General features: G+C 37.1%; 1 protein-coding gene across 13 annotated transcripts in view; it reads left to right on the top strand.

The window, feature by feature from the left end:
- SETD5 (SET domain containing 5) overlaps nt 1–20,827 on the top strand; it is an 80,724-nt gene that overhangs the window by 32,543 nt on the left and 27,354 nt on the right. For 3 of the 13 annotated variants that reach the window (XM_044933481.2, XM_025272476.3, XR_006547199.1), the window contains exons 2-18: nt 1,015–1,074; nt 3,844–4,030; nt 4,843–5,067; nt 8,424–8,616; nt 8,899–9,004; nt 9,331–9,539; nt 9,878–9,936; nt 10,441–10,619; nt 11,552–11,590; nt 14,820–15,062; nt 15,633–15,781; nt 16,145–16,262; nt 16,990–17,099; nt 18,047–18,296; nt 18,688–18,771; nt 19,489–19,746; nt 20,421–20,741. In XM_044933481.2, coding sequence (XP_044789416.1) covers nt 8,525–8,616; nt 8,899–9,004; nt 9,331–9,539; nt 9,878–9,936; nt 10,441–10,619; nt 11,552–11,590; nt 14,820–15,062; nt 15,633–15,781; nt 16,145–16,262; nt 16,990–17,099; nt 18,047–18,296; nt 18,688–18,771; nt 19,489–19,746; nt 20,421–20,741 — 2,217 coding nt within the window. In that variant the 5' untranslated portion in view covers nt 1,015–1,074; nt 3,844–4,030; nt 4,843–5,067; nt 8,424–8,524. Of the gene's footprint in view, nt 1–1,014; nt 1,075–3,843; nt 4,031–4,587; nt 4,686–4,842; nt 5,068–8,423; nt 8,617–8,898; nt 9,005–9,098; nt 9,236–9,330; nt 9,540–9,643; nt 9,685–9,877; nt 9,937–10,440; nt 10,620–11,551; nt 11,591–14,819; nt 15,063–15,632; nt 15,782–16,144; nt 16,263–16,989; nt 17,100–18,046; nt 18,297–18,687; nt 18,772–19,488; nt 19,747–20,420; nt 20,742–20,827 lie in introns of those variants that run through there. The other 10 variants (XM_044933482.2, XM_044933489.2, XM_044933486.2 and 7 more) reach the window with 10 other exon arrangements.

The raw sequence follows: 20,827 nt of genomic DNA, 5'->3' as shown, positions 1-20,827 counted from the left end.
AATGCAGGAGGCCTGGGTTCGATCCCTGGGTCAGGAAGATCCTCTGGAGAAGGAAACAGCAACCCACTCCAGTACTCTTGGCTGGAGAATCCCATGGATGGAGGAGCGTGGCAGGCTACAGTCCATGGGGTCGCGAAGAGTCAGACACGACTGAGCTACTTCACTTCACTTCAGTTCACCCTCAGGCCTTTCATTTGTATAGTTCTGAGTATGGTCTTTTAAAATGGTTTCTAAAGAATAGTTTATTTTCCAGTTTTTAATAAAGTTAGAAATCCATAAGATACCAGCATAAAGAACATTTACTGCTTGGTACTGGAATCCCTCAAACAACTATTTTCACATATATGATATATTAACACTTCAGATATTGATACCCTTTTCAGGCTACTGTTAAATTGACTTTGTCCCCCTCCCCAAAATCCTGGGTCATCACCTGTTTTCCTTTTCAGAGTGTAGAAAGCAAATTAAAGCTCTATTTTCTACATTTCTTCCATTGTGTAGTTGAGAAATTGACTCTTATCAGTCTTTCTGTAGTAGGATAAGAGGATGGAGAGATGTGTTGGGGAGGAAAAGAGTAATATGAGCTTTAATAGATGATGGTGAATCCCTGTTTGACTGGAGAATCACATGAACTTGATTAAAGAAAAGCCTGTGAGTTTAGGAATGGGTCAGGAAAGAAGCATCTTCTCAGAGAGAGAAAACGAATCCTTTGGGAAATGGAAGAGAATTCTAATTGGATGGAAAGAAAAGGATCACCCAGAGACAGTACTTACCACTTAACTCAAAGACAATTGCCATTTCTACCTTTTATTTAGGTTCTGGGTTTACAGGAAAATAATGTAACAAGGTTAAAGGACAAAGATAAACCACTAAATGGAACATAGTATGGTAAACAAGGCAGAATACAGAAATGAAACAAAATTGCCATTAAAATATTATTTCTCTAGAATTCCATGCTGTGTGTCCATCTTTGTTATTTCTATCTATACTAATTTGTTTCTTAACTTTTTCTAGGTCTTCACAGCTTCTGGCAGATAATTTTGGGGGACTTCATATTCAGAGGTCTATAAAAAGGTGACTGAGCCAAGTAAATTCTTTTGTTTTAACTTTTGCACTTTAATGAATACTAAAACTTTAATTTTGATATAATAGTGATCATAATTTATTCAGCAAATATTCTCAAAAATCTCTGTGCCAGGAAATATTCTCAAATACTTGTTCTAGACTTTGGATCTATAGCAGAGGATAAAACACAGAAATCCTTGTCCTAATTGAGTTTATATTTTGGTAGGAATAGAGACAAATTAACAAGTAAAAGAAATCTTGAAACTGTTCTACAAAGAGATGTTAATTCTTATCACTCTTTCTAGGACATATCTCCAAACTGTATGATAAGTTAGTAACTGCTATAACTACTAAACTTTGTAAACTGTAGTAGGAACCTGTTGTCTTATGTTATAAAACTAGAGTAATTATAATTACATATTGCATATAGATAATGTTACAAGTTCTTCAGTGAACATTTTAATAGCTACATTTTACATGTTATGTAGAAGAGGAACTAGGCTCAGGGTTATATGAGAAGTTAGGTTTTGCCATCTTTTTTATTATTATTAAAAAGGCCCAATATTATAAAAGTATTACTTGAAGCAAGATAACCATGCTAATCTAAAATGCCTTCATCAGAAGAGTGGAAATGGTCATGTAAAATTACAAAAAAGTTTTCTTTTATCTAGACACCTGCATTTTTTTAATGGTTATATAACAGTAATGGCTATGACAGGATTTTTTAGTGGTGTTGAGTAATTGGGGGTTGGGTTCTTTACTGAAGTATAACACGTGATTCGGATTCCAGTATTGGTCAAGAGTAGTATTATTATTAGATTGTGTTCTGGTTATTAAGTAGCCTTTGGATTTTTTGTTTTTAATTCGAGAATTATACAGTGATATCAAATAAAGAAAGAGTTGTAACCAACAGCTCCCAAAGTTCAAAAATGCCCTTTTGGACTTACTTGATAAGTATTCTCTCTTCTATTTTTTGTAGATTTTATTTCAGTTTCCCAGAGGCTCAGAGGGTATACAGATCTACTCTGTTTGAATATATTGTTAGGGAAAAGAAACATTTATGTGTAGGATGGGCCCCAAAGCAGAAAGTTATGCTAGTCACTTTTTTTTTTTTTTTTTACAAGCTGTAAGGACAATAGATAGGAAGATCTTCCTTTTTCATTTCAGTCTCAAGTTGAATACATCACCCCAAGTTGAGTAGGAGCAAGTGTATTGCCACACCCAGATTTTGCAGAGTCCTGGAGAAGGCAATGGCATCCCACTCCAGTACTCTAGCCTGGAAAATCCCATGGACGGAGGAGCCTGGTAGGCTGCAGTCCATGGGGTTGCACAGAGTCGGACACGACCGAGCGACTTCACTTTCACTTTTCCTTTCATACATTGGAGAAGGAAATGGCAACCCACTCCAGTGTTCTTGCCTGGAGAACCCCAGGAACGGGGGATCCTGGCAGGCTGCCGTCTGTGGGGTCGCACAGAGTCGGACACGACTGAAGCGACTTAGCAGCAGATCCATTGGTGAGATACAGCTCTTTCAAGTGTAGATGCCAGGGAGGACTACTTAGTTTACAGCTGTTCTAGCACTTTAAAATAATGATATAAAAGAAGAATATTATTTTTATGTGTTCTTAAAAGTCTTGGCCTGATTCACTGTCCACAGTTGGTTTTCTTTTCCACATTAATTTGCTTCATATTTCAAAATAAGAGTCAAGCATCTCAGATCATCTTAATCATTTTAAAATTTGTATTAATCTCCTGGATTGACTCAATTAATATGCTATTACTTTTCATTTGATTTAATTTTTTAGTGTAAATAATCATTTACTACTGTGTTATTTGTCTTATCATGAATCAGCATATCAATCATGACTTCTTACTATATATTTTTTTCTTTTTTTGAAAACCTTTGTTAACCTGAACCTTAACAGTCAAATTGAGTTTCTTTCCTCCCACATAAATTACTTCTTGTTACATTCTTTTAATGATTTTTTTTTTAACAAAGTTGTAAAATCACTAATGTAAAAATCAGAGTACAGTTTTTCCCTTTGCACCACACTTCCAAGTCTCTTAATCTAATTTTGTTTGTTTATGTTACTGAGTTTGTCTTTCTGTTCCCAAATTCCACTGGCTGTGGTCACCAACTCAAGGTATCCTCACTGCTTTTCCATGCAGTGTTTTCTCATTTTTATCATGAAATTGTACACTTTGTGTTTTATGCTTTTATTCATACATAGTGGTGGGTATCACCTTACAAATATAGTTAATCATTACGTCTTCTCCCCAAATTATAGTTATTAAAAAGAGTTTAAAAGTGTAAAAGGGTATTCTATGTCAAAAGAAGGCAATAAAAAGCAGCTATTTTCAGTCAAATATACATAAATTGATCACTTATCATCCTATTTAATTTGGAAGGAATAACATTAAACTGTGATAATTCTTTTGACCATTATCTGACTTAAAACTCATTAGTTAGGTCCTAGAACATCTTGTTTGATAAGCAGTTGTGGAATGGGAGAAATGTGCTCATTGATGAGCAGACTATCTAACTTTTTCCTTTATCTGAAAAGAAAAAAAATGGAAATGAAAAGAGAGCATGATTTTTGTTACCTCACTTTGTGGAACATTAATGCAGAGCATAGTAAACAGGGACAATGCTGATTCCTTGTATTTTATATCTATCCCTTAAAAACTTCGTTCAAAAAAATAGAAAAATATTCATTAGCGTTTGCAATAAATTTAAAGACCTATCTGGTTACTAGATATTTTCATTTTCTGTGCTAGGATTCCTCATGTCCATAACATGTTGGTTGAGGCTCTGCAGCTCACCCCCACTCTCAGAGTGGCCAGTCTCCAATAATTGGACCCCGTGATTTCCACTCTCTGCTGTGTTGGACGTCATGAGCATTGCAATCCCTCTGGGAGTCACCACACCAGATACATCCTACTCAGATATGGCTGCTGGATCAGAGTAAGTGCTGCTTCCTAGGTAGTAGGTACATTACCAGTTTGTATCAAGACAAATTTCTTATGGGCATCTAATAGTAAATATGTAGTATTTTCTATACCCAAGCCTAGCCCATTATAAATGACATTAGACCGTTCCCTTTCCCCTGTAGAAGCTGGAGTCAAAAAAGAATTAGAAGGGGGAGGAAAAGAATTTGGGAGGGGGTTGGTATTTCTGAGTAAATAATTAATAGGACTAAATTTTCAAGATAGTGATTATTTTCATTTGTTTTGATGGGTAAGGAAGACAAGTAGGTGTCACTACCTGCTTCTGTAGAGTTAATGATTATCTGATGAATGGAGGATAAGGAGGAGTTCTCTCCTGCTGATTTTCCTTGAAGGCCTCTTCCTATGTACTTCTCATTATTCTAGAGTAAAGGGGCTGCTACTGTATGGGCAGGTTGCTTAGACCTTCTGATATTTGGGATAGAAAATGTGGAAAGTAGTGTCACCTGTTTTTTATAATATTCATTGCCTAGAAAGAGGACCTTCAAAATCAGTGGTACCAAACTTTTTTTTCAGCTAAGAGCAGCTTTAGGAATTCAGAATTTGTCGAAAAGTCCAATCCCTAAAATAGACTCTCTGTTCTTGAAGAATTTAAATGCCAAATGGCAATGAAGGTAGGCCTTCATTATAAAACTTTATATATTATTCACAGTTTTAAAATTTTTAGCCTTTTGTATCCCTTCTCTTTTAAGTTGTCCGAGATTCCCCCTGCTCACAGATTCCCCCTCTTGTCCTTTTACCTCCCTTGTACCCAATCTTCCTTGCTTACAGAAAGGAAGTGGAAGCCCCCTACCTTTCAAGACGAAGTGGCACTACACCAGGATGTGAAAGTCCAGCGAAAGAGACCCAAGGGGCCTAGGGGGCAGCACACCCCCAGAAGCCAAGTCTATTCCAGGCAGTACCAGGGATTAGGGTCTGGGCTGGAAAAATCCTGGTGTTTTGAATATGTTCAGGTCCAGTTCAGACTCTTGATCCCACAGCCACTTCTTGAGTGAGGTGGGTGTTGCTCTAATTCCCCTGTTTCTCTTGCCATTTTCACAGTCCCTGGGGATTCTTTCCCCTTCAGCAAAGTAAAGAAACTGTTCCAAAACTCTGGGTTCAACTGCATCCCTGATAATAGTGGTTTTCTTCCTAAAAACTGAGAATATTAGTAAAGAGCATGTGTATTTCTTCACAAAGCCACCTAGAATAACTGTTTGATGACTTCCTTAAAGAGGAAGACTTAAAATGAAGCTACCCTAAGAGGCAGTCTGTTATATTCTGGGGTAGTCTGTAATTGAAAGCAGTTTTTGGCCTTATTCCCATATAAAAAAGAAGATGGAGGGTGGGGGCTGGGAAAGGGTGGATTGTGTTACTTCCAGAGCCCTTTTTCTTGTTTTGTTTTTATTTTTTTGCATGCCAAAGAGATTTAATTACACCAATAGCTGAAGCTTCCAATTTTATAACTGTTTCCCAGACAAAGTACTTAAAAACTTAACTGCATCAATAGGTAATTGTATAATGTTAATGGATTTGTATAAAGTCAACCACTAGCCTCCTATATGGAATGACTAACAAACTGTATAGGTAGACAACTCTAACATTTGTGAGAAATTTCAACAACAACAAAAAAATTCAGTGTTGATTAACTCAATAAGATTGGGATTAGTAGCTAAGAAAAAGACCTAAAACAATTATTCTTAAAACATGTATTTTTCCCAGAGTACAGAGGTGACTACCCATAATTGTTGCTTAGGGAGTCCAGAAATAATTACAGAATCAAAAAATATTTCTGGCCTAAAAATTTGACTGCAATGTTTCTATCTCCTGAAACATTTTCATCTTTGATCTCCAGACAGATTTCCACTACTGTAGTCATACCTAATTTTTCAGTTTTTCATTTTGTATCCGTACAAGGCAAGAGAATGTCAACAATTAGCTTATATACCATTCTGTTAAATTGTTAATGATATTTGTTAATGCTTCATTATGCGTATGTCACTGTCACGCATATTCCACCGTTCTGGGCACTCTGAGATTAAACCTGGTATTAAGGGCAATATACTCAACTAAGTAAAAAGACCTAGACCTTACTTTATGGGATTTTATATCTGATGGCAGTGGTCTACATTATGTTTTGTTTTTGTTTTTGTTTTTTTGTATATTTGTAGGAAAACCTCTAGATGTAACAATAGAAGGAAAGACTTTTCAGAGTTTACTGTCCTGCCATAAATGAATTTCAGAGGTAGTGTTACAACAACAGGTTGCACATTGTACTGAAAACACAATTGATGGAGTATATCTGTTGTGAGCATGCCTTCTGTGTATGTGCCCAACTGTCATAGACGTTTAAACATAGGGGAAGAAAGGCTACAATTACATTTGCATAAAATAATTGGCTAATAAAGAGATGCAAACCTAATACTCAAATTCTTTATCAGTATTTTAAAATATAGAGAAGATCTGGTATATGTGTATATGTCAAGGAATATCCTAGGAAATTATGTAGTTACCTGTCAACGTGTAATTATGCATTTAATCTGTAACCAGTATGGAAATTGCAAAGTTTCCTCATCAAAAGATATGAGCTTAAATTTTAGTATTTGTCACACATAAATAATATATTAAATGCTATGCTTAACTACAAAGTATTATGACAATGGGATGGCCTTTTAACCTACACAATATACATTTTATTTTTATTCCCTAGACTTGCACATGAAGTGCATATGTTCATATTTACCCAGTTTGGAGATGGGTAAGATACAACCAGCATAGCTCCATCTCCATGGCCATCTTTTATCTCATGCCACTTTCTTTTATCCCGTCCAAAAAAAAAAAATCCATTTCTAATAAACAGCTATCATGTTTCACCCCATGTGTTCAGTGGTACAAAATCTCTTACATAAAATATGTACAGCTCTTTGAAATACTTATTTATGTAGTAAATTAACAATGCTGTATAAAGTTATTACTTTCTCTTAACTGTCCATCATAGAAACTAAATTCTACCTTCATTTTATTAATGCTTGTTTGCCTTTGGTTTCATTTAGGAAACTCCACCTGTTTCCTAATAATCAGAGCTGATTGCCTCTCAGTGAGCCATATTCAGATCATCTATTTCTCAAGAATACTGACCTGCATTCTTGATGTATTCCCCCCACCCCTGCCCAGTTCCCATCTTGCAGACACTCTTTAAATAATAAAATGCATGCACTTCACTAACAGAGAATACTTTCCTATGTCTAAAGTTCTTCTTCACCTAGAAATTACCTTTGCTGTTATTTATAAGATCCCTTCTCAGTTTTGGAGCATATAACTGGGTGAGTTGGATACATATCTCAGAATTTTCTTTTATCCCTCACTTCTTAGCTGACATTGCACCACATTGAACTGCACACTTTGTTCCCACCAAGTCCTATATTATGTATATTTCCAAGCAGGAAAAATGTTTATTATGTGAAACAAACAGTATTCATTATTTGCTTCCCTAAAAGACCCTTTGACCCATCACCAAGACTGAGTTATTGTGTCTTTGGAGTTTCTAATTTGTGAATCTCAGTGCTAGTTTGCTAGTTAATTTAAATGACAGATAATCCATTATTCAGTTTTGCAAAGTCAAACAGTTGCATTCCTTAATTATCTTTCAGAATTCTCCAAAACCTAACCAGTTACCTAAGCAATCAGTTAAGTTCTTTTTGCCCCAGAACTTGAATTTTGTCCTTAGCCACCTCTATCTTTTTATTATCAAATAAGGGCTACATTAAATTTCTTAACTTAAAACACATTTATAATTATTTTATATTAATAAATTGTGCTTAAACAGTTATTTTCCACTCAGTGTCGGTACAGAAAGCTACTCAGCCAAGCTTCTCAATAAGCTTGGTTATTTAAGATCTTACCTCATTTTCTTTAAAGGAAGAAAGTTACCCTGGTTTCCAAACTAGTTAGGTGTAGTGGAAAGAGCACAGACTTTGGAGTCACATTGACTGTGTGACCTTGGTAGTTATATAATCTCACCACCTCAACTTCACATTCTGTAAAAATGGGGTGCTCTTTACCATGTTTAGTAGTTGCAGAGTAAACAAATTAATACTATAAATCTCCTAGAAAATAATAGACAATTCAGAATGGTACTTAGTACTACTGTTGTTATTTATCACTAGAATAAACTTCTGAGTGCAGTTTTGATTAGTTTGAAGTTCTGTGGTATTACCATGCAGCTATTAAATAATTGTGTCCTTGATATGCTTGCATGTCATTGGTGGATGAGAAATTATTATTCTTAATATGTGGAAGGTGTTTGGGGGTTCATCAAGATGAGAGGTATGATAAATATAAGATGCCATTGTTTTTACCTGTACTTTCTTCAGGGTATCCTGTCTTGGTAGTGAATGGAAGAGGGCCTGGTCCCTGGGGCAGTGCAGAAGGCACTTTCATCATCTCACTCACTGCAAATGTCATGTGAGGTTTCATGGAAGTATTAAGAGATCCAATTAAGAAGAATAGTTCTGAGTCTAAACCAGCCCAGAGTGGCTTCTCTAGGGGAAACTCCCTGCTCAGCTGGTACGTTTGTGTTTGTCATTAGGGACACCTTGTATCCCAGGTGCCTGCTTTGAGACATCTGCCTATACTGGCTTCATGTTACACACAAATCCACATTTAATAACACTCCTACTGTTATTTATAGGCTTAGTTACGTTGATGACATTGTTTCACTGAGTTCTTTCTCTTACTCTAGTGGCTGGTGGTTGTGGAAAGAGGAGGGGTTAGAATGGGAAGTTAAGTCTTAGTTTAAGGAAAGATTAGGTGTTATGCTATCATGCATTGCTTTTCGCCTTTGTGCAGCCCTGAATCTGTGGAGGCTAGTCCAGCAGTTAATGAGAAGAGCGTGTATTCCACTCATAATTATGGGACCACTCAGAGGCATGGGTGTCGAGGACTGCCTTATGCTGTGAGTATGCATTTATTTCTCTCCAGAGCAGTGATCTTCCTGGAGTGTAATCCATTCTTATACATTGTGACTTTCTTGAAATGTTTATATGCAGCATGACGAAGTTGCCCCTTTTGCACTTCCCTGCCTCCAGCGGACGTCTAGCCCTGCATCATTGTTCTTGTTTTTATGTCCCAGTTGACCTTGGCATTTTGTTTTATCACTTTCCTGGTTGAAGCCAAAAAACAAAGGGTACTACTTTCTTCTTTCTTTCCATATGTACCATACTTTAGGGGAGAGAGGGGCCAGTGTTTGGACACTGTTGATTTAAAAAATCTTATTTTCAGGATCATAATTACGGAGCCCCTCCTCCTCCGACACCTCCTGCTTCTCCCCCTGTCCAGACGATCATCCCTCGTTCTGACCTGAATGGCCTGCCGTCGCCCGTAGAGGAACGCTGTGGAGACAGCCCGAACTCTGAAGGAGAGACTGTTCCTTCCTGGTGTCCTTGTGGTCTTTCTCAGGATGGCTTCCTTCTCAACTGTGACAAGTGCAGGTAAGATCGTGTTCCATCTAAATCCAACCCTGGGTTACTGGGATTAGGGTTTCTTATTAGTAGGGAAAAGCTCAAAGTATTCTTTCTTGTGTTTGTTAATGTAGATGATTCCTTAGTGCTCCTTGGCTCGAATTCTCTGCACTAGGTGAGAATTGCTGACAACAAGGAATGAGAGATTGATCTTAAAGCTATTGAATTTGATATGAAATTTAATGTCCTGGAAACATTTGGTAGGTGGGAGGAAGGGGGTAGTATATGCAGAGATACTTCTCCCATGTGTGCGATGATGTGCTGCATGCTGTTGGAAGGACTACTTTAAGTTTGTTTTCCCTCTTTAGGGGAATGAGCAGGGGGAAGGTTATTAGACTTCATCGGCGGAAGCAGGACAACATATCAGGTGAGCCAAAGATGGGTTAGGCCCATGTTTTGACACATACTATTTTTTGGTTTTAATATTCGTCCTAAGAACCCCTCTTGAAAGTTCCCATGATCCCCAGCTCTTTTCATGGACAGTCATTGAAGTCTTCTCAAAAACCGTTGTAATTCTGTTGTTATGAATTAATTGTATCCAGAATCAACAGTTTAGGCCTATACTAATCAAAATATTGCCTGTGAGTGCACACACACACCTAAGAACAGATCCCTTTCTGTGTTACATACACATCAAGGCAAGGGAGCTTGGGGACCGAATTCAAGGCGGGAAGTACATATAGAGAATAGAGTTTGTGTGCTTAGTGAGAAAGATACAGATAGAATTTTGTGTTCATATGGATTGTGGTATTTATGTTCTAATAGAGTTAGTAGAAGTAATGACTTACTGAGTATGGGCTAGATGTAAAGGAATGAGCTGTTTTTTAATGTACTTAGGATTCTTATGCACTGTGAACTGACCTTTTTCCAGGTGGGGATAGCAGTGCAACAGAAAGCTGGGATGAGGAGCTTTCTCCTTCCACTGTGTTGTATACAGCAACACAGCACACACCTACAAGCATCACCTTAACTGTTAGAAGAACCAAACCCAAGAAGCGGAAAAAGAGTCCAGAGAAGGGTCGTGCAGCACCAAAGACGAAGAAAATCAAGGTATGGAGGGTAAAAGTATCTTAAATAGAAATATATCTGAAATAGCCCAAATGTTGGATGAAGAATACACCAAAGTTCTTTTAAGAAATTTGATACAGATGTTTGATGGGCCACTTCTGCTCTGTTTGCGAAAATCAGCTAATCTGTGTTACAAACATACACTCTTTTCTGCCACTCCATACCATCACAACTGGCACATAGTTTCTTTTACTACAACCCCACATCCCAGGTATGAAATCCCAGTCCACCTGGCACAAGTCCGTGTGTACAGCTGCCTCCAGTCTAGGCTTCCACTGTCCTAAAGTATCTCCTGCCTCCTCAACCCCAAAACCCAGTCTGAAATTCTTGTGCTGTACATGCCCACTTCATGTTGTTGGTTGAGTGTTTTTTCCCTTGTTTCAAAAAATTCAGGAAACATCTCTTGAACGGTCTAGGCTTACTCAGTGTTGTGGTCACTTTCCTGTATTCTCAACTAAAAAGTCTCCAAAAGAAACCTCTTCTGTTTTGTGTTCTTTCTTCCCCATCACAGCAACTTTGTTGCTTCTAGGTGACTTGCCCACCCCTTATTAAGGGGATTGGTCTTTATTTCCTTCTTAATTTCAAACTCGTAAATCTGTAGCCTTACTTAATATTTTTGTATACTTTTTCTTTTAGTGTCAGGGGTGCATATAGGATTTAAGTGATGCATGCTCTTCCCTGTTAATTACCTAATTTCACAGTGGAAAGTATTGTTATTAGCCTCAGAGTTCACTGGCCTTATGCCACCCCTATTCTTGACAATAGTGTGGGGAATTCCATTGTGTTTGTTACCTAGAGTAAAGGGGACAGACTAGAACACTAGTTCTTGCCTTAGTTTTAGTCTCAGATAGGTGTAACTGTCATTCTTTGTACCAAGTTTTGTTTTGTTCTACTTGTTTTCCTCTTTGGGATAGGCATTTCGAGAGGGATCCCGGAAGTCCTTGCGGATGAAGGTAAGGGGTCTTCTTCTCTGATGCTGTGTTTTACTTCACTGTGATCTTGCATTTTGGTCAGCTTCTTTCCTGACATTGATGGTCTGGGAATCTTGGACTTTGCTTTTTGTTAGTTTTTAATTGTTGCCATTCAGATTTCATAGAGCCTTTCTCCAAAGTGGATTTTCTTGGCCATTTTCTAAAATATTTTTTCCTTTCTGTAATCAGGCTTTGTTTACTGGTTTTTCATTAGCTGCTTTTCTTGGGGTACAGGGTAAGTGACATTTTGCCAAACAAAATGAGGTTGATGTTTGGCCTCCATCTGAGGAGTGAGGTTTTTCTGGTGATAGGGGATCTCTTGTGCACTCACCCTAGCATCATGTACACTTTAATCACCAGTTGGAAGGATAAATTTCATCAGTAGGAAAGTAGTAGTGTTGATGAGAATTATTCTTACTGGAATTACTTACTTTTGAGCTGTTTTCTCCTGGCATATCTACCTGGTATAGAAGACTCAGGTGATGTTAGTGTACTTCTTTTCTTTAGTTATCAAGTAAAAGCTTATGAGACATGATTTCAGATAGTGGTTGGATAATAGAGAAATTATGTGCAATATTTAAAGAAACTTTCAGCTGATGAAGAGTTTGCCCAAAGGAAATTTGAATATACTGTCTGATATCTTCCTTTACCTATTTGTTTATGTAGAAGGATAATGTACCTCCCAAACCATTACTTATGGCTTCAAAGTATTTAATTAGAATTAAGGTCTAGTTTAGTTCTGTAAGTATTCTTATATCTGGATGTGTAAATGATATAAAAACAGAATCTTTGTTATTGACCATTATAGGGTAAACATTAAACTCTTTTAGTGAGGATAAGCTTTCTTAGGAAATATAGATGTAATACACATTTATATGTGGAACACCAAATTGACTCATTTAAAAAGATCACAGGTAGCACTTTTTATAAAATTAGAAGGCCTCACCTTGCATATGCCCATAAACAGACTTGTAAATAGCTGTGTAAAAGATGGGAGAGGACTTAGAGCCCAAGACCACCAGAATCCTGGAATGTCTTAGAACACAGTTACTGTTTCTTTGCTAGATCGTTCTCCTGTAAGGAGACCGTTGCTCAGGGACCTTAAATAAATTTATGGGGCAGACATAGCCCTGATCCCAGGTGTTAAACGCTTTTCTCTTTTATCAGCTATTGTAACTTGCCTCTAGAAGTTTGAAACTTTCTGAAAGTTTGACTGGCTCTCCCAGAAAACTACATGTTAACCCCAAATATTGCTTGCAGTTTTTGAGATGTTGACAGATAGCTCCATTAGCATGTTAAAATTTAAATAATTAAAAATTACTGGTTTATTTTTATTCTTGTATCATAATTCTGAGTTATAAATTCTGTACTCAGAATTAATTGTTACTAAGAACCTTATCAAAGATCTGAGTGGGAACCATAGCATAAGAATGAGAAGAATCCATCATTTGGCTTTTTAACCCCAAAGTTGAATTTCCCTACTGGAAACTGGTCTAAACCAGGGTTTTTCAACCTCAACACTGTTTGAGCCAACAACGTTTGAACCAAATAATTCCTTGTAGGGATCAGAGCTGTCTTTTGCATTACAGCAGGCTGTGTAGCATCATCCCTAGCATTTACTAAGTGCCAACAAAGCCGCATATTAATCAAAATAACTTTAGGTATTACCAAAAGTCTTCTTGGGGGTTGAGAACCCTTGATCTAAACCCACTGAGATGGCATCTCCAGTACTCAGAACAGGATAGCAGACTAGAACAAGAGTTGTGTTAGTGAACAATAGCTAAAACTATGGCACAGGCTTCCAGTATACATTGTTTAACAAGTCAGAAGTTTAGTGATCACTACTGGATGCTTAAACCTGGGAATTCTATTGGGGCACCCCTAATCCCCAGTCTAATAAGCTCCCTTAAAGTCTTAAGTTTTGCACTTTTTCTTTTGCTCAGCTGCTACTGTCCACCTCAGGCAGGCAGTATTCTGTTCTCAATGTGTTGGCCTTAGGTGTTTGTTAGATCCTTTTGTTTATTGTTCATCCTTTTGGAATCTAGTGAGTAATGTGGAAAACAGTGGTATTAAATTTTTCCTTCCATTTTGCTATTCCTTGGGGGAAGGATGCTAGAGAATAGTCAATCAAAACTTGTGACATAGAAATGGAAGAAAGTGATTGTTACAATGGGTGTGTTTTCTCTCATTTGTGGAAACCATATTTAATTTTTGTATACCTGTTTTTGCAAGTTTAAAGTCGACATGGATTTATAAGTAGCTTTGGTATTAGTGTCTTTTCCTTCTAGTCATCACTAGTGTGAAATCATCACTATCAGTGTTTGTTTTGTTTTCTGATAACACCTTAAGTCCTGAACAGGAGAATATATATTAGACTTGAGCTGTGGAGGAGGAGAATATATATCAGACTTGAGCTGTGTCTGTATGTCAGAAGCACATATAAAAGTATTTAGGAAGATGTTGGCAAGATGTGATAATATTTCCTCAGTACTGTACTGTCATAGAGGGCAGCAGTTTTCCGAGTGAAGTGTAGCAGATTATAAGCATTTCCTACACTGCATCTACCCATGCCCCTCCCCCGCCTTACCTCTTCATTGTGTGGCTGTTTTGCAGTGTCATAAATAGCATGCTAGAAAGATATACTGAATGATAGCTTTTTCTGTGGGAGGCAAGATTATGAGTTACTTATTTATTTGGGTCACGTGTAGCTTTTAAGTGAAGATATATTAATTGTATAATAAGACATGCAAAAACATACTCCTGGATAGTAGTAAAACTACCAATTTGAAATGTCATACTGATGTTTGATAAATATTGAAAACTTAAGCAATGTGAGTATTTTGAAGTATCACTATTGTTCATTTTTATGAAGATTTTCTTACAAACTTGATGTCATTCTTCTGATAAATTTGATTTTTATGATGTAAAGATGGTCATAAAATTGTAGTGATGGGATGGAATTGCAATCCAGATTGATTTCTTACTTTATAAATGAACTTTATAAACTGAACCTCCCAGCTTACTGGTAATAAAACCATGATAGAAGCCAGATCCTGACTTCCCAGGCCATTGCTCTTATGCCACACAACTGCCAAGTGAAAACTAATTTTCTCTGAATGTTTAGCCTGGCAGTCCCCCAGCCCACCCCTTCTCGTCCCATCCTGTCCTTTTCATGGACTCTCCTAATCTACTTGACCTTTGTTCTCTACAGAATTCTCCTTCTGAGGCACAAAATTTAGATGAGAATACAACTGAGGGATGGGAAAATCGGATAAGATTATGGACTGATCAGTATGAAGAAGCCTTCACTAATCAGTACAGTGCAGATGTACAGAACGCCCTTGAACAACATCTACACTCTAACAAGGAATTTGTGGGCAAACCTGCTGTTTTAGACACTATTAATAAGACTGAATTGGCCTGTAATAATACAGTTATTGGGTCCCAAATGCAGGTAAGGATCAAAGGGTTAAAGACTCCTAATTAGTTGAGATTTTAGGAACTCAGGAAAAGGACATATTTTGAAATTAGCCTATCTTTCAGATGTTTAAGGCCTTAGGGTAACAAATTAGCCATCTATTGAGAAGCATCTTTAACCAAAAGCAAGTTTTGGTCACTTGAAAACTGTTCAGATACATACTTTAAAATATATATCTTTATTAATTAAAAATAGATAAATTAGGATATAGGAAATTTATACTGCCTCAGTAGAAATTATGAAGATTAATGGAAACCTAAGTTCTTACATTACACATAGAGCCACTAAAATTTTAGTCATATTTTTCTTAGATTTTTTTTTTTTCTTTTATTTGGGGGTAAGGGAGTGGCAAGTTCACTATACAGAACCTATTTCCTAGAAATACTAAGATTTTATCAAATTTTAAAATGTCTCATCATTGAGCTAAATAACATAGACAAGTAAAACCTAAAAGTATTAGTGCCTTTCCTGCAATTAAGAGATAATTTAAATGTCTACTTAGCTCCTGTTGATATCATCTAAAGTTAATACTCTGATTTTATTCAGCTACAATTGGGAAGAGTCACTCGTGTTCAGAAGCACCGGAAGATCCTGAGGGCTGCAAGAGATTTGGCTTTGGACACTCTTATAATAGAATATCGAGGCAAAGTCATGTTACGGCAGCAATTTGAGGTCAATGGGCATTTCTTCAAAAAGTAAGATATCATTCATTAAGTATTAAGGGCTAAAGTGGGTCTAACTGAGCAGTATAGCTGTAAAAGCCATCCTTGTGGGTAGGATGCTCTTGCAGGAAAACACACGCCTCTCTGCTATTTGTAGAGAAGTGCAAATAAATCTGCAAGTTGTTTAATCTGTGAAGTGGTGATGACTCCTTTCTAAACAAAGCATTCCTTGCTTTGTGCTTATTTAATCAAAAGCAGACAAGCATGTGATGTTTTCTAAGTTTAGGCATTGCAGAGGACTATCCCTCTTCTGTCATCATATGCTTCATATTTGAAATCATGGGGTAGCCTTTTTATTTCCATTGAGAATTACAGGAATTTTAATTATATTCCTAGACCATACCCCTTTGTGCTCTTCTACTCAAAATTCAATGGTGTAGAGATGTGTGTGGATGCACGTACTTTCGGTAATGATGCTCGATTCATCAGAAGATCATGTACACCAAATGCAGAGGTAAGATTTCTGTAGCAACTTCTCTTTGAATGGAACCACCAAAAGGTCAAGTCAACTAAAGAAACAGTCTGAAAACTTCATCCAGATTAAGGTCTGTAGATGGTGGTTATAATCTTTCATTGTAAGAGATGAAAATCAAAAATAATGGTTTATTTATTCTGACAGGATGAGGTCAAGGAGTGGATTTTTTTTAGAGAAGGCAAAAATGCAAAAAAGCAAGTTGGCATTTGTGAAAGAGAAAGAGCTAGGCTGCACAGGATGTCAGTGAGGTTATATTAAAGAATTGCCATACAAAAGATGTATCATTGGGCCAAAACTAAGGTGTGTGGTTTCATTTTTTAGATTTTAGGTGATCAGGTTGAAGGAGTGATTCTAGACATTTCTAAAGTTGATTATTTGGTGCATAATGAATGCACCCACATCAACTGCAGCAAGAAAATCCACAGAGCTTTTTTTATAGACTAAGAATTTTAATTTTTTGGTACAGCTGAAAACAGCTTTAAGATGTAGATCAGTGTTCTTACTCTGATTGCTAACATTTAAAAATTTCTTTATTTCAAGAAATATCATAAATTTTCAAGCAGTTACTATATGATAGTATCAAATGGAATAACAGACTACCATAACTAAGTGAGGAAATATTATTTGAGTAAAAGGGTTTTTTTTCCTCTTACGGAAAGTTTCTGTTGTTTTTGATAAATCATAATCATTAGCCTTGTTCACGCAGGTGCGACACATGATTGCAGATGGGATGATTCATCTCTGTATCTATGCTGTTTCTGCTATCACCAAGGATGCTGAGGTCACCATAGCATTTGATTATGAGTACAGTAACTGGTAAGATCTCAGCCTTTCCTAACATGAGTGGCCTTGTCTTACACTTTAAGCTGTTCTTTCTGTTCAGTCTGCTTTTCTGCCTTGGCATTTCCTTTTTTTTTTTTTTTTTAACCTTTTGTTTTCATGAGTAATGCATTTTCTGCCTAGAAATCATGGAGGGAAAGACAGAATGAGGGTGTTGTGTTTTAAGAGAGACAGGTACATAGTGTGATAACTGCTTACCAGTCTTCTAACCAAAGGTGTTTTGGCCTTTGCCTCTATGTAGCAAGAATAACAAAAAGAATATGTATGTAACACTCCTAGAAATTACAGTAGTTATCTATTGTTACACACACAGCTATTGTACCAACTATCATACAAAATAAGAATCTAAAGATTCACCTCATCCACTCGGATCATCCACTCAGATCATCCACTAGAATCCAGCTGTATATGACAATGCAGAAAAACAGATAGTAAGTCATAGATGATTATGTGATGGGTTTTGTAAAATGACTGCTTCTTTTGCCTTGATCCTTTTAGGCAATAGGGTCTGTGTAGTAAACCAATGTCTGGCACAGGTATATGTGTGGTACATGAAGAAAAGGTATTAATAATAAGTAGGGAATCAGTAGGCAAGAGTGAGGACGTGGTGAAGGTAGACACAAGGTAAGTATGACTACTTCAGACTCTGTCGCAGATTCACTGCCTTTAAATAACACAAAGACAGTTGGAGAACTGAATTTAGTGAGGACTTGCTTTCCTGTCCACTGAGTGAGTTTGGGTTATATAGAGAAATGGCAGAATATTGAAAATATTTATAGGACTCTCTCAATGACTCTATTTAACTTGTTCAAAGATAATACCAAAGGAAATTGCTATACTAAGATTTCAAGATAATGAATAGATAATACAACTGATTTTCAAGGGTACTGAGACACGCACTTTTGATTGTTTCTTTGGAGCAGTAATTATAAAGTGGACTGTGCATGTCACAAGGGGAACCGGAATTGCCCTATACAAAAAAGGAATCCCAATGCTGCAGAACCACCACTCCCACCTCCTCCAAGCCTACCTACCATTGGAGCAGAGACGAGACGTAGAAAAGCACGACGGAAAGAGCTAGAGATGGAGCAGCAGAATGAGGCCCCTGAAGAGGATAACAGCCAGCAACCAGAGCAAGCTCCTGAGAAAGTAACTGTATCCAGTGACCATGAGGTAATCTTCCCTGGTCAGAAGATGTTGCTATGGTGTTGATCCTCTTCATATGAAGAGGATCCCAGCTTGCCACATGTTGTTTTATGTAGGGAATCTATGTTAACACTTAATACCCTTCATATCAAGGTGGGTATGCGTTCATTCATTCATTCTGTTTTTGTATTTTAAAAAAAACAAACAAAACAATGTCAGGAGCATCCTTTCGGGTACTTACCAGGTTTCAGTGCAGTGACTTGTATTTATCATCTGTTTTTACCATGTGACCCCCATATAAGTAACACTAAAGCACTGGAAATTGTTTCTACAGAGTTTTAAGCTCCCAGGGAAAAACCAGGGGTTGAGTTTTTTCCTAGTTTTAAGAATACAGCTGAATATTGCCTCTGTCTTAAAGGAAATAGACAATCCAGAAGAAAAAGCAGAAGAGGAGAAAGAAGAGGTTGCAGATGACCAGGAGAGCCCAGCTCATAGCAGGAGGGTGGGTACCTTCTAACATCTTTTTGTTCCTGCTGATTCCTGCTACCTATGGCATGTGAGCCCGTTCAGAATTTATATCATTTTATTTCTTCAATAAGTTACTATACCATCACCTTTAGGTCACAATTTGGGCTTTTTCTCTAAAGTAGATTTTATAAAAATGTTTATTTATTTATTTATTTTTTTTTTTTTTAATTTTATTTTATTTTTAAACTTTACATAACTGTATTAGATTTGCCAAATAAAAATGTTTATTTTTTACACAGACACACATATAGTTCTCTAGTGGCTATTATCTGTTGATGGTTTTAAGAGGTTTCTTACTGACAGTCTGGTTTAAAAAAAACGGTCTTGTTGAAACAAAGTATCTTTGTTTGGGCTAACTTAGTAATTTCCTACATTTGTGTGACTTGACATTTAAAAAACCAACAAAACCTGCAGTCATAATGGATTCAAAAGTTCTTCTTTATGGCTGCAGTCAGTCATGTTTATTTATGTCCTTGAGAAGCTGTTGAAGAAAATCTACTTGATTTTTTTTATAACTATGAAAATGCAGAGAAAAATTAGTTTTGATGACTATTTTTCTTTTGTATTAAAAAGTTTCAAAATAGCTGACCTCTTTTGAAATTAATGTCTATCAGTTTGCATTAATAATACTTGTGAAAAGCTGTTGTCTTCTGGTAGAGGCTTCCTTCTATGCTAATTCTTTTCTTTCTAGACCCGGGAAGATAGGAAGGTTGAAGCCATCATGCATGCTTTTGAAAACTTAGAGAAAAGAAAGAAGCGGCGAGATCAGCCCTTGGAACAAAGCAGTTCTGATGTAGAGATTGCTGCCACCACCTCAGAGACTCCTTTGGGAGAGGAGACAAAAACTGAAGCCCCTGAACCTGAAGTTAGCAACCCTGCTTCAAATGTTGCCGTCACAAGCAACCCACAGAGTGTTGGAGTGAACACCCGGAGGTCTTCCCAAGCAGGAGTAAGATGAAAGGACTCCAGGCCCTAGATAACTCTTGCTAATATCAATTATCTATCTTTTGGAATGGCTAGAATCAGCGTTTTCAGCTTTGCCTTATTTTGCAGTAAATAAGCTGATCTGCTTATCACTTAGCTGATTTGTGGAATTCAGGGAAACAAAATTTGAATAACTAGATACTCTTGGACTAGAATGGAACTATCTACAATTTCTGCCAGATAAATTGTTGGTGGTGGATTCATAAAGATCTTGTGGTTTCTCTTTGGCCATCTTTGTAGCATAGTTATGTACCTGACCTTTCATAGGATCCTCCGAGTAACTCTTCTTTTTCCTATCTTTACCACAAATTCTAAGCCTTAAGCTAAAACCTCAGTATCTGAGGGAAAAACAGGAGGATTTACCTTCCCTGCTAAGAACCTAAAATTTGGTGGCTATTTTCAGCTGACTTTTGACCAATTTTATAAATACTTTTTGGAAAAAGAAGTAACAGACATCCTCCTGTAGCCTTTCTGGCTGGTTTAAATGTATAAATTTTGTAAGGATTACATTTGAAATTAATGTTTGTTAATGCTCACTTTCTTCACCAGTGAACATTCAGAGTGCTTAAAGTGAATAGGAAGCTGGATAAAATATTTGCTGACATTTCTAGTAAGCAGTTAACTTTGCTGTTATTATAGGATATTGCTGCAGAAAAACCAGTCCCCAAACCACCTCCAGCAAAGCCTTCTCGGCCCCGACCTAAGAGTCGAATTTCTCGGTACCGGACCAGTTCAGCCCAAAGACTAAAGCGTCAAAAGCAGGCCATTGCACAGCAGGCAGAGCTGTCACAAGCTGCCTCGGAAGAAGGGGGAAATAACAGCTCAGTAACTCCTACTGAAGCTGGAAATGTAGACAGTTCGGGAGAAAACAGGCAATTAACAGGGTCTGACCCAACTGTGGTATCAGTTACTGGATCCCATGTCAACCGTGCTGCATCTAAATACCCCAAAACCAAAAAGGTAAGTTACAAATCCATCTTCCTAAGTGTAGTCTGGCAAAAGCTGTTCCTTCGTAAAGTAAAAGGGTCTATAATCCTCAGGGGAGA

This window comes from Bubalus bubalis, chromosome 21, assembly GCF_019923935.1.
Source record: "Bubalus bubalis isolate 160015118507 breed Murrah chromosome 21, NDDB_SH_1, whole genome shotgun sequence".
NCBI classification, from domain to species: Eukaryota; Metazoa; Chordata; class Mammalia; order Artiodactyla; family Bovidae; genus Bubalus; species Bubalus bubalis.
Note: the sequence above shows the minus strand (reverse complement) of the source record. Positions and strands in the feature narration are given on the sequence as shown.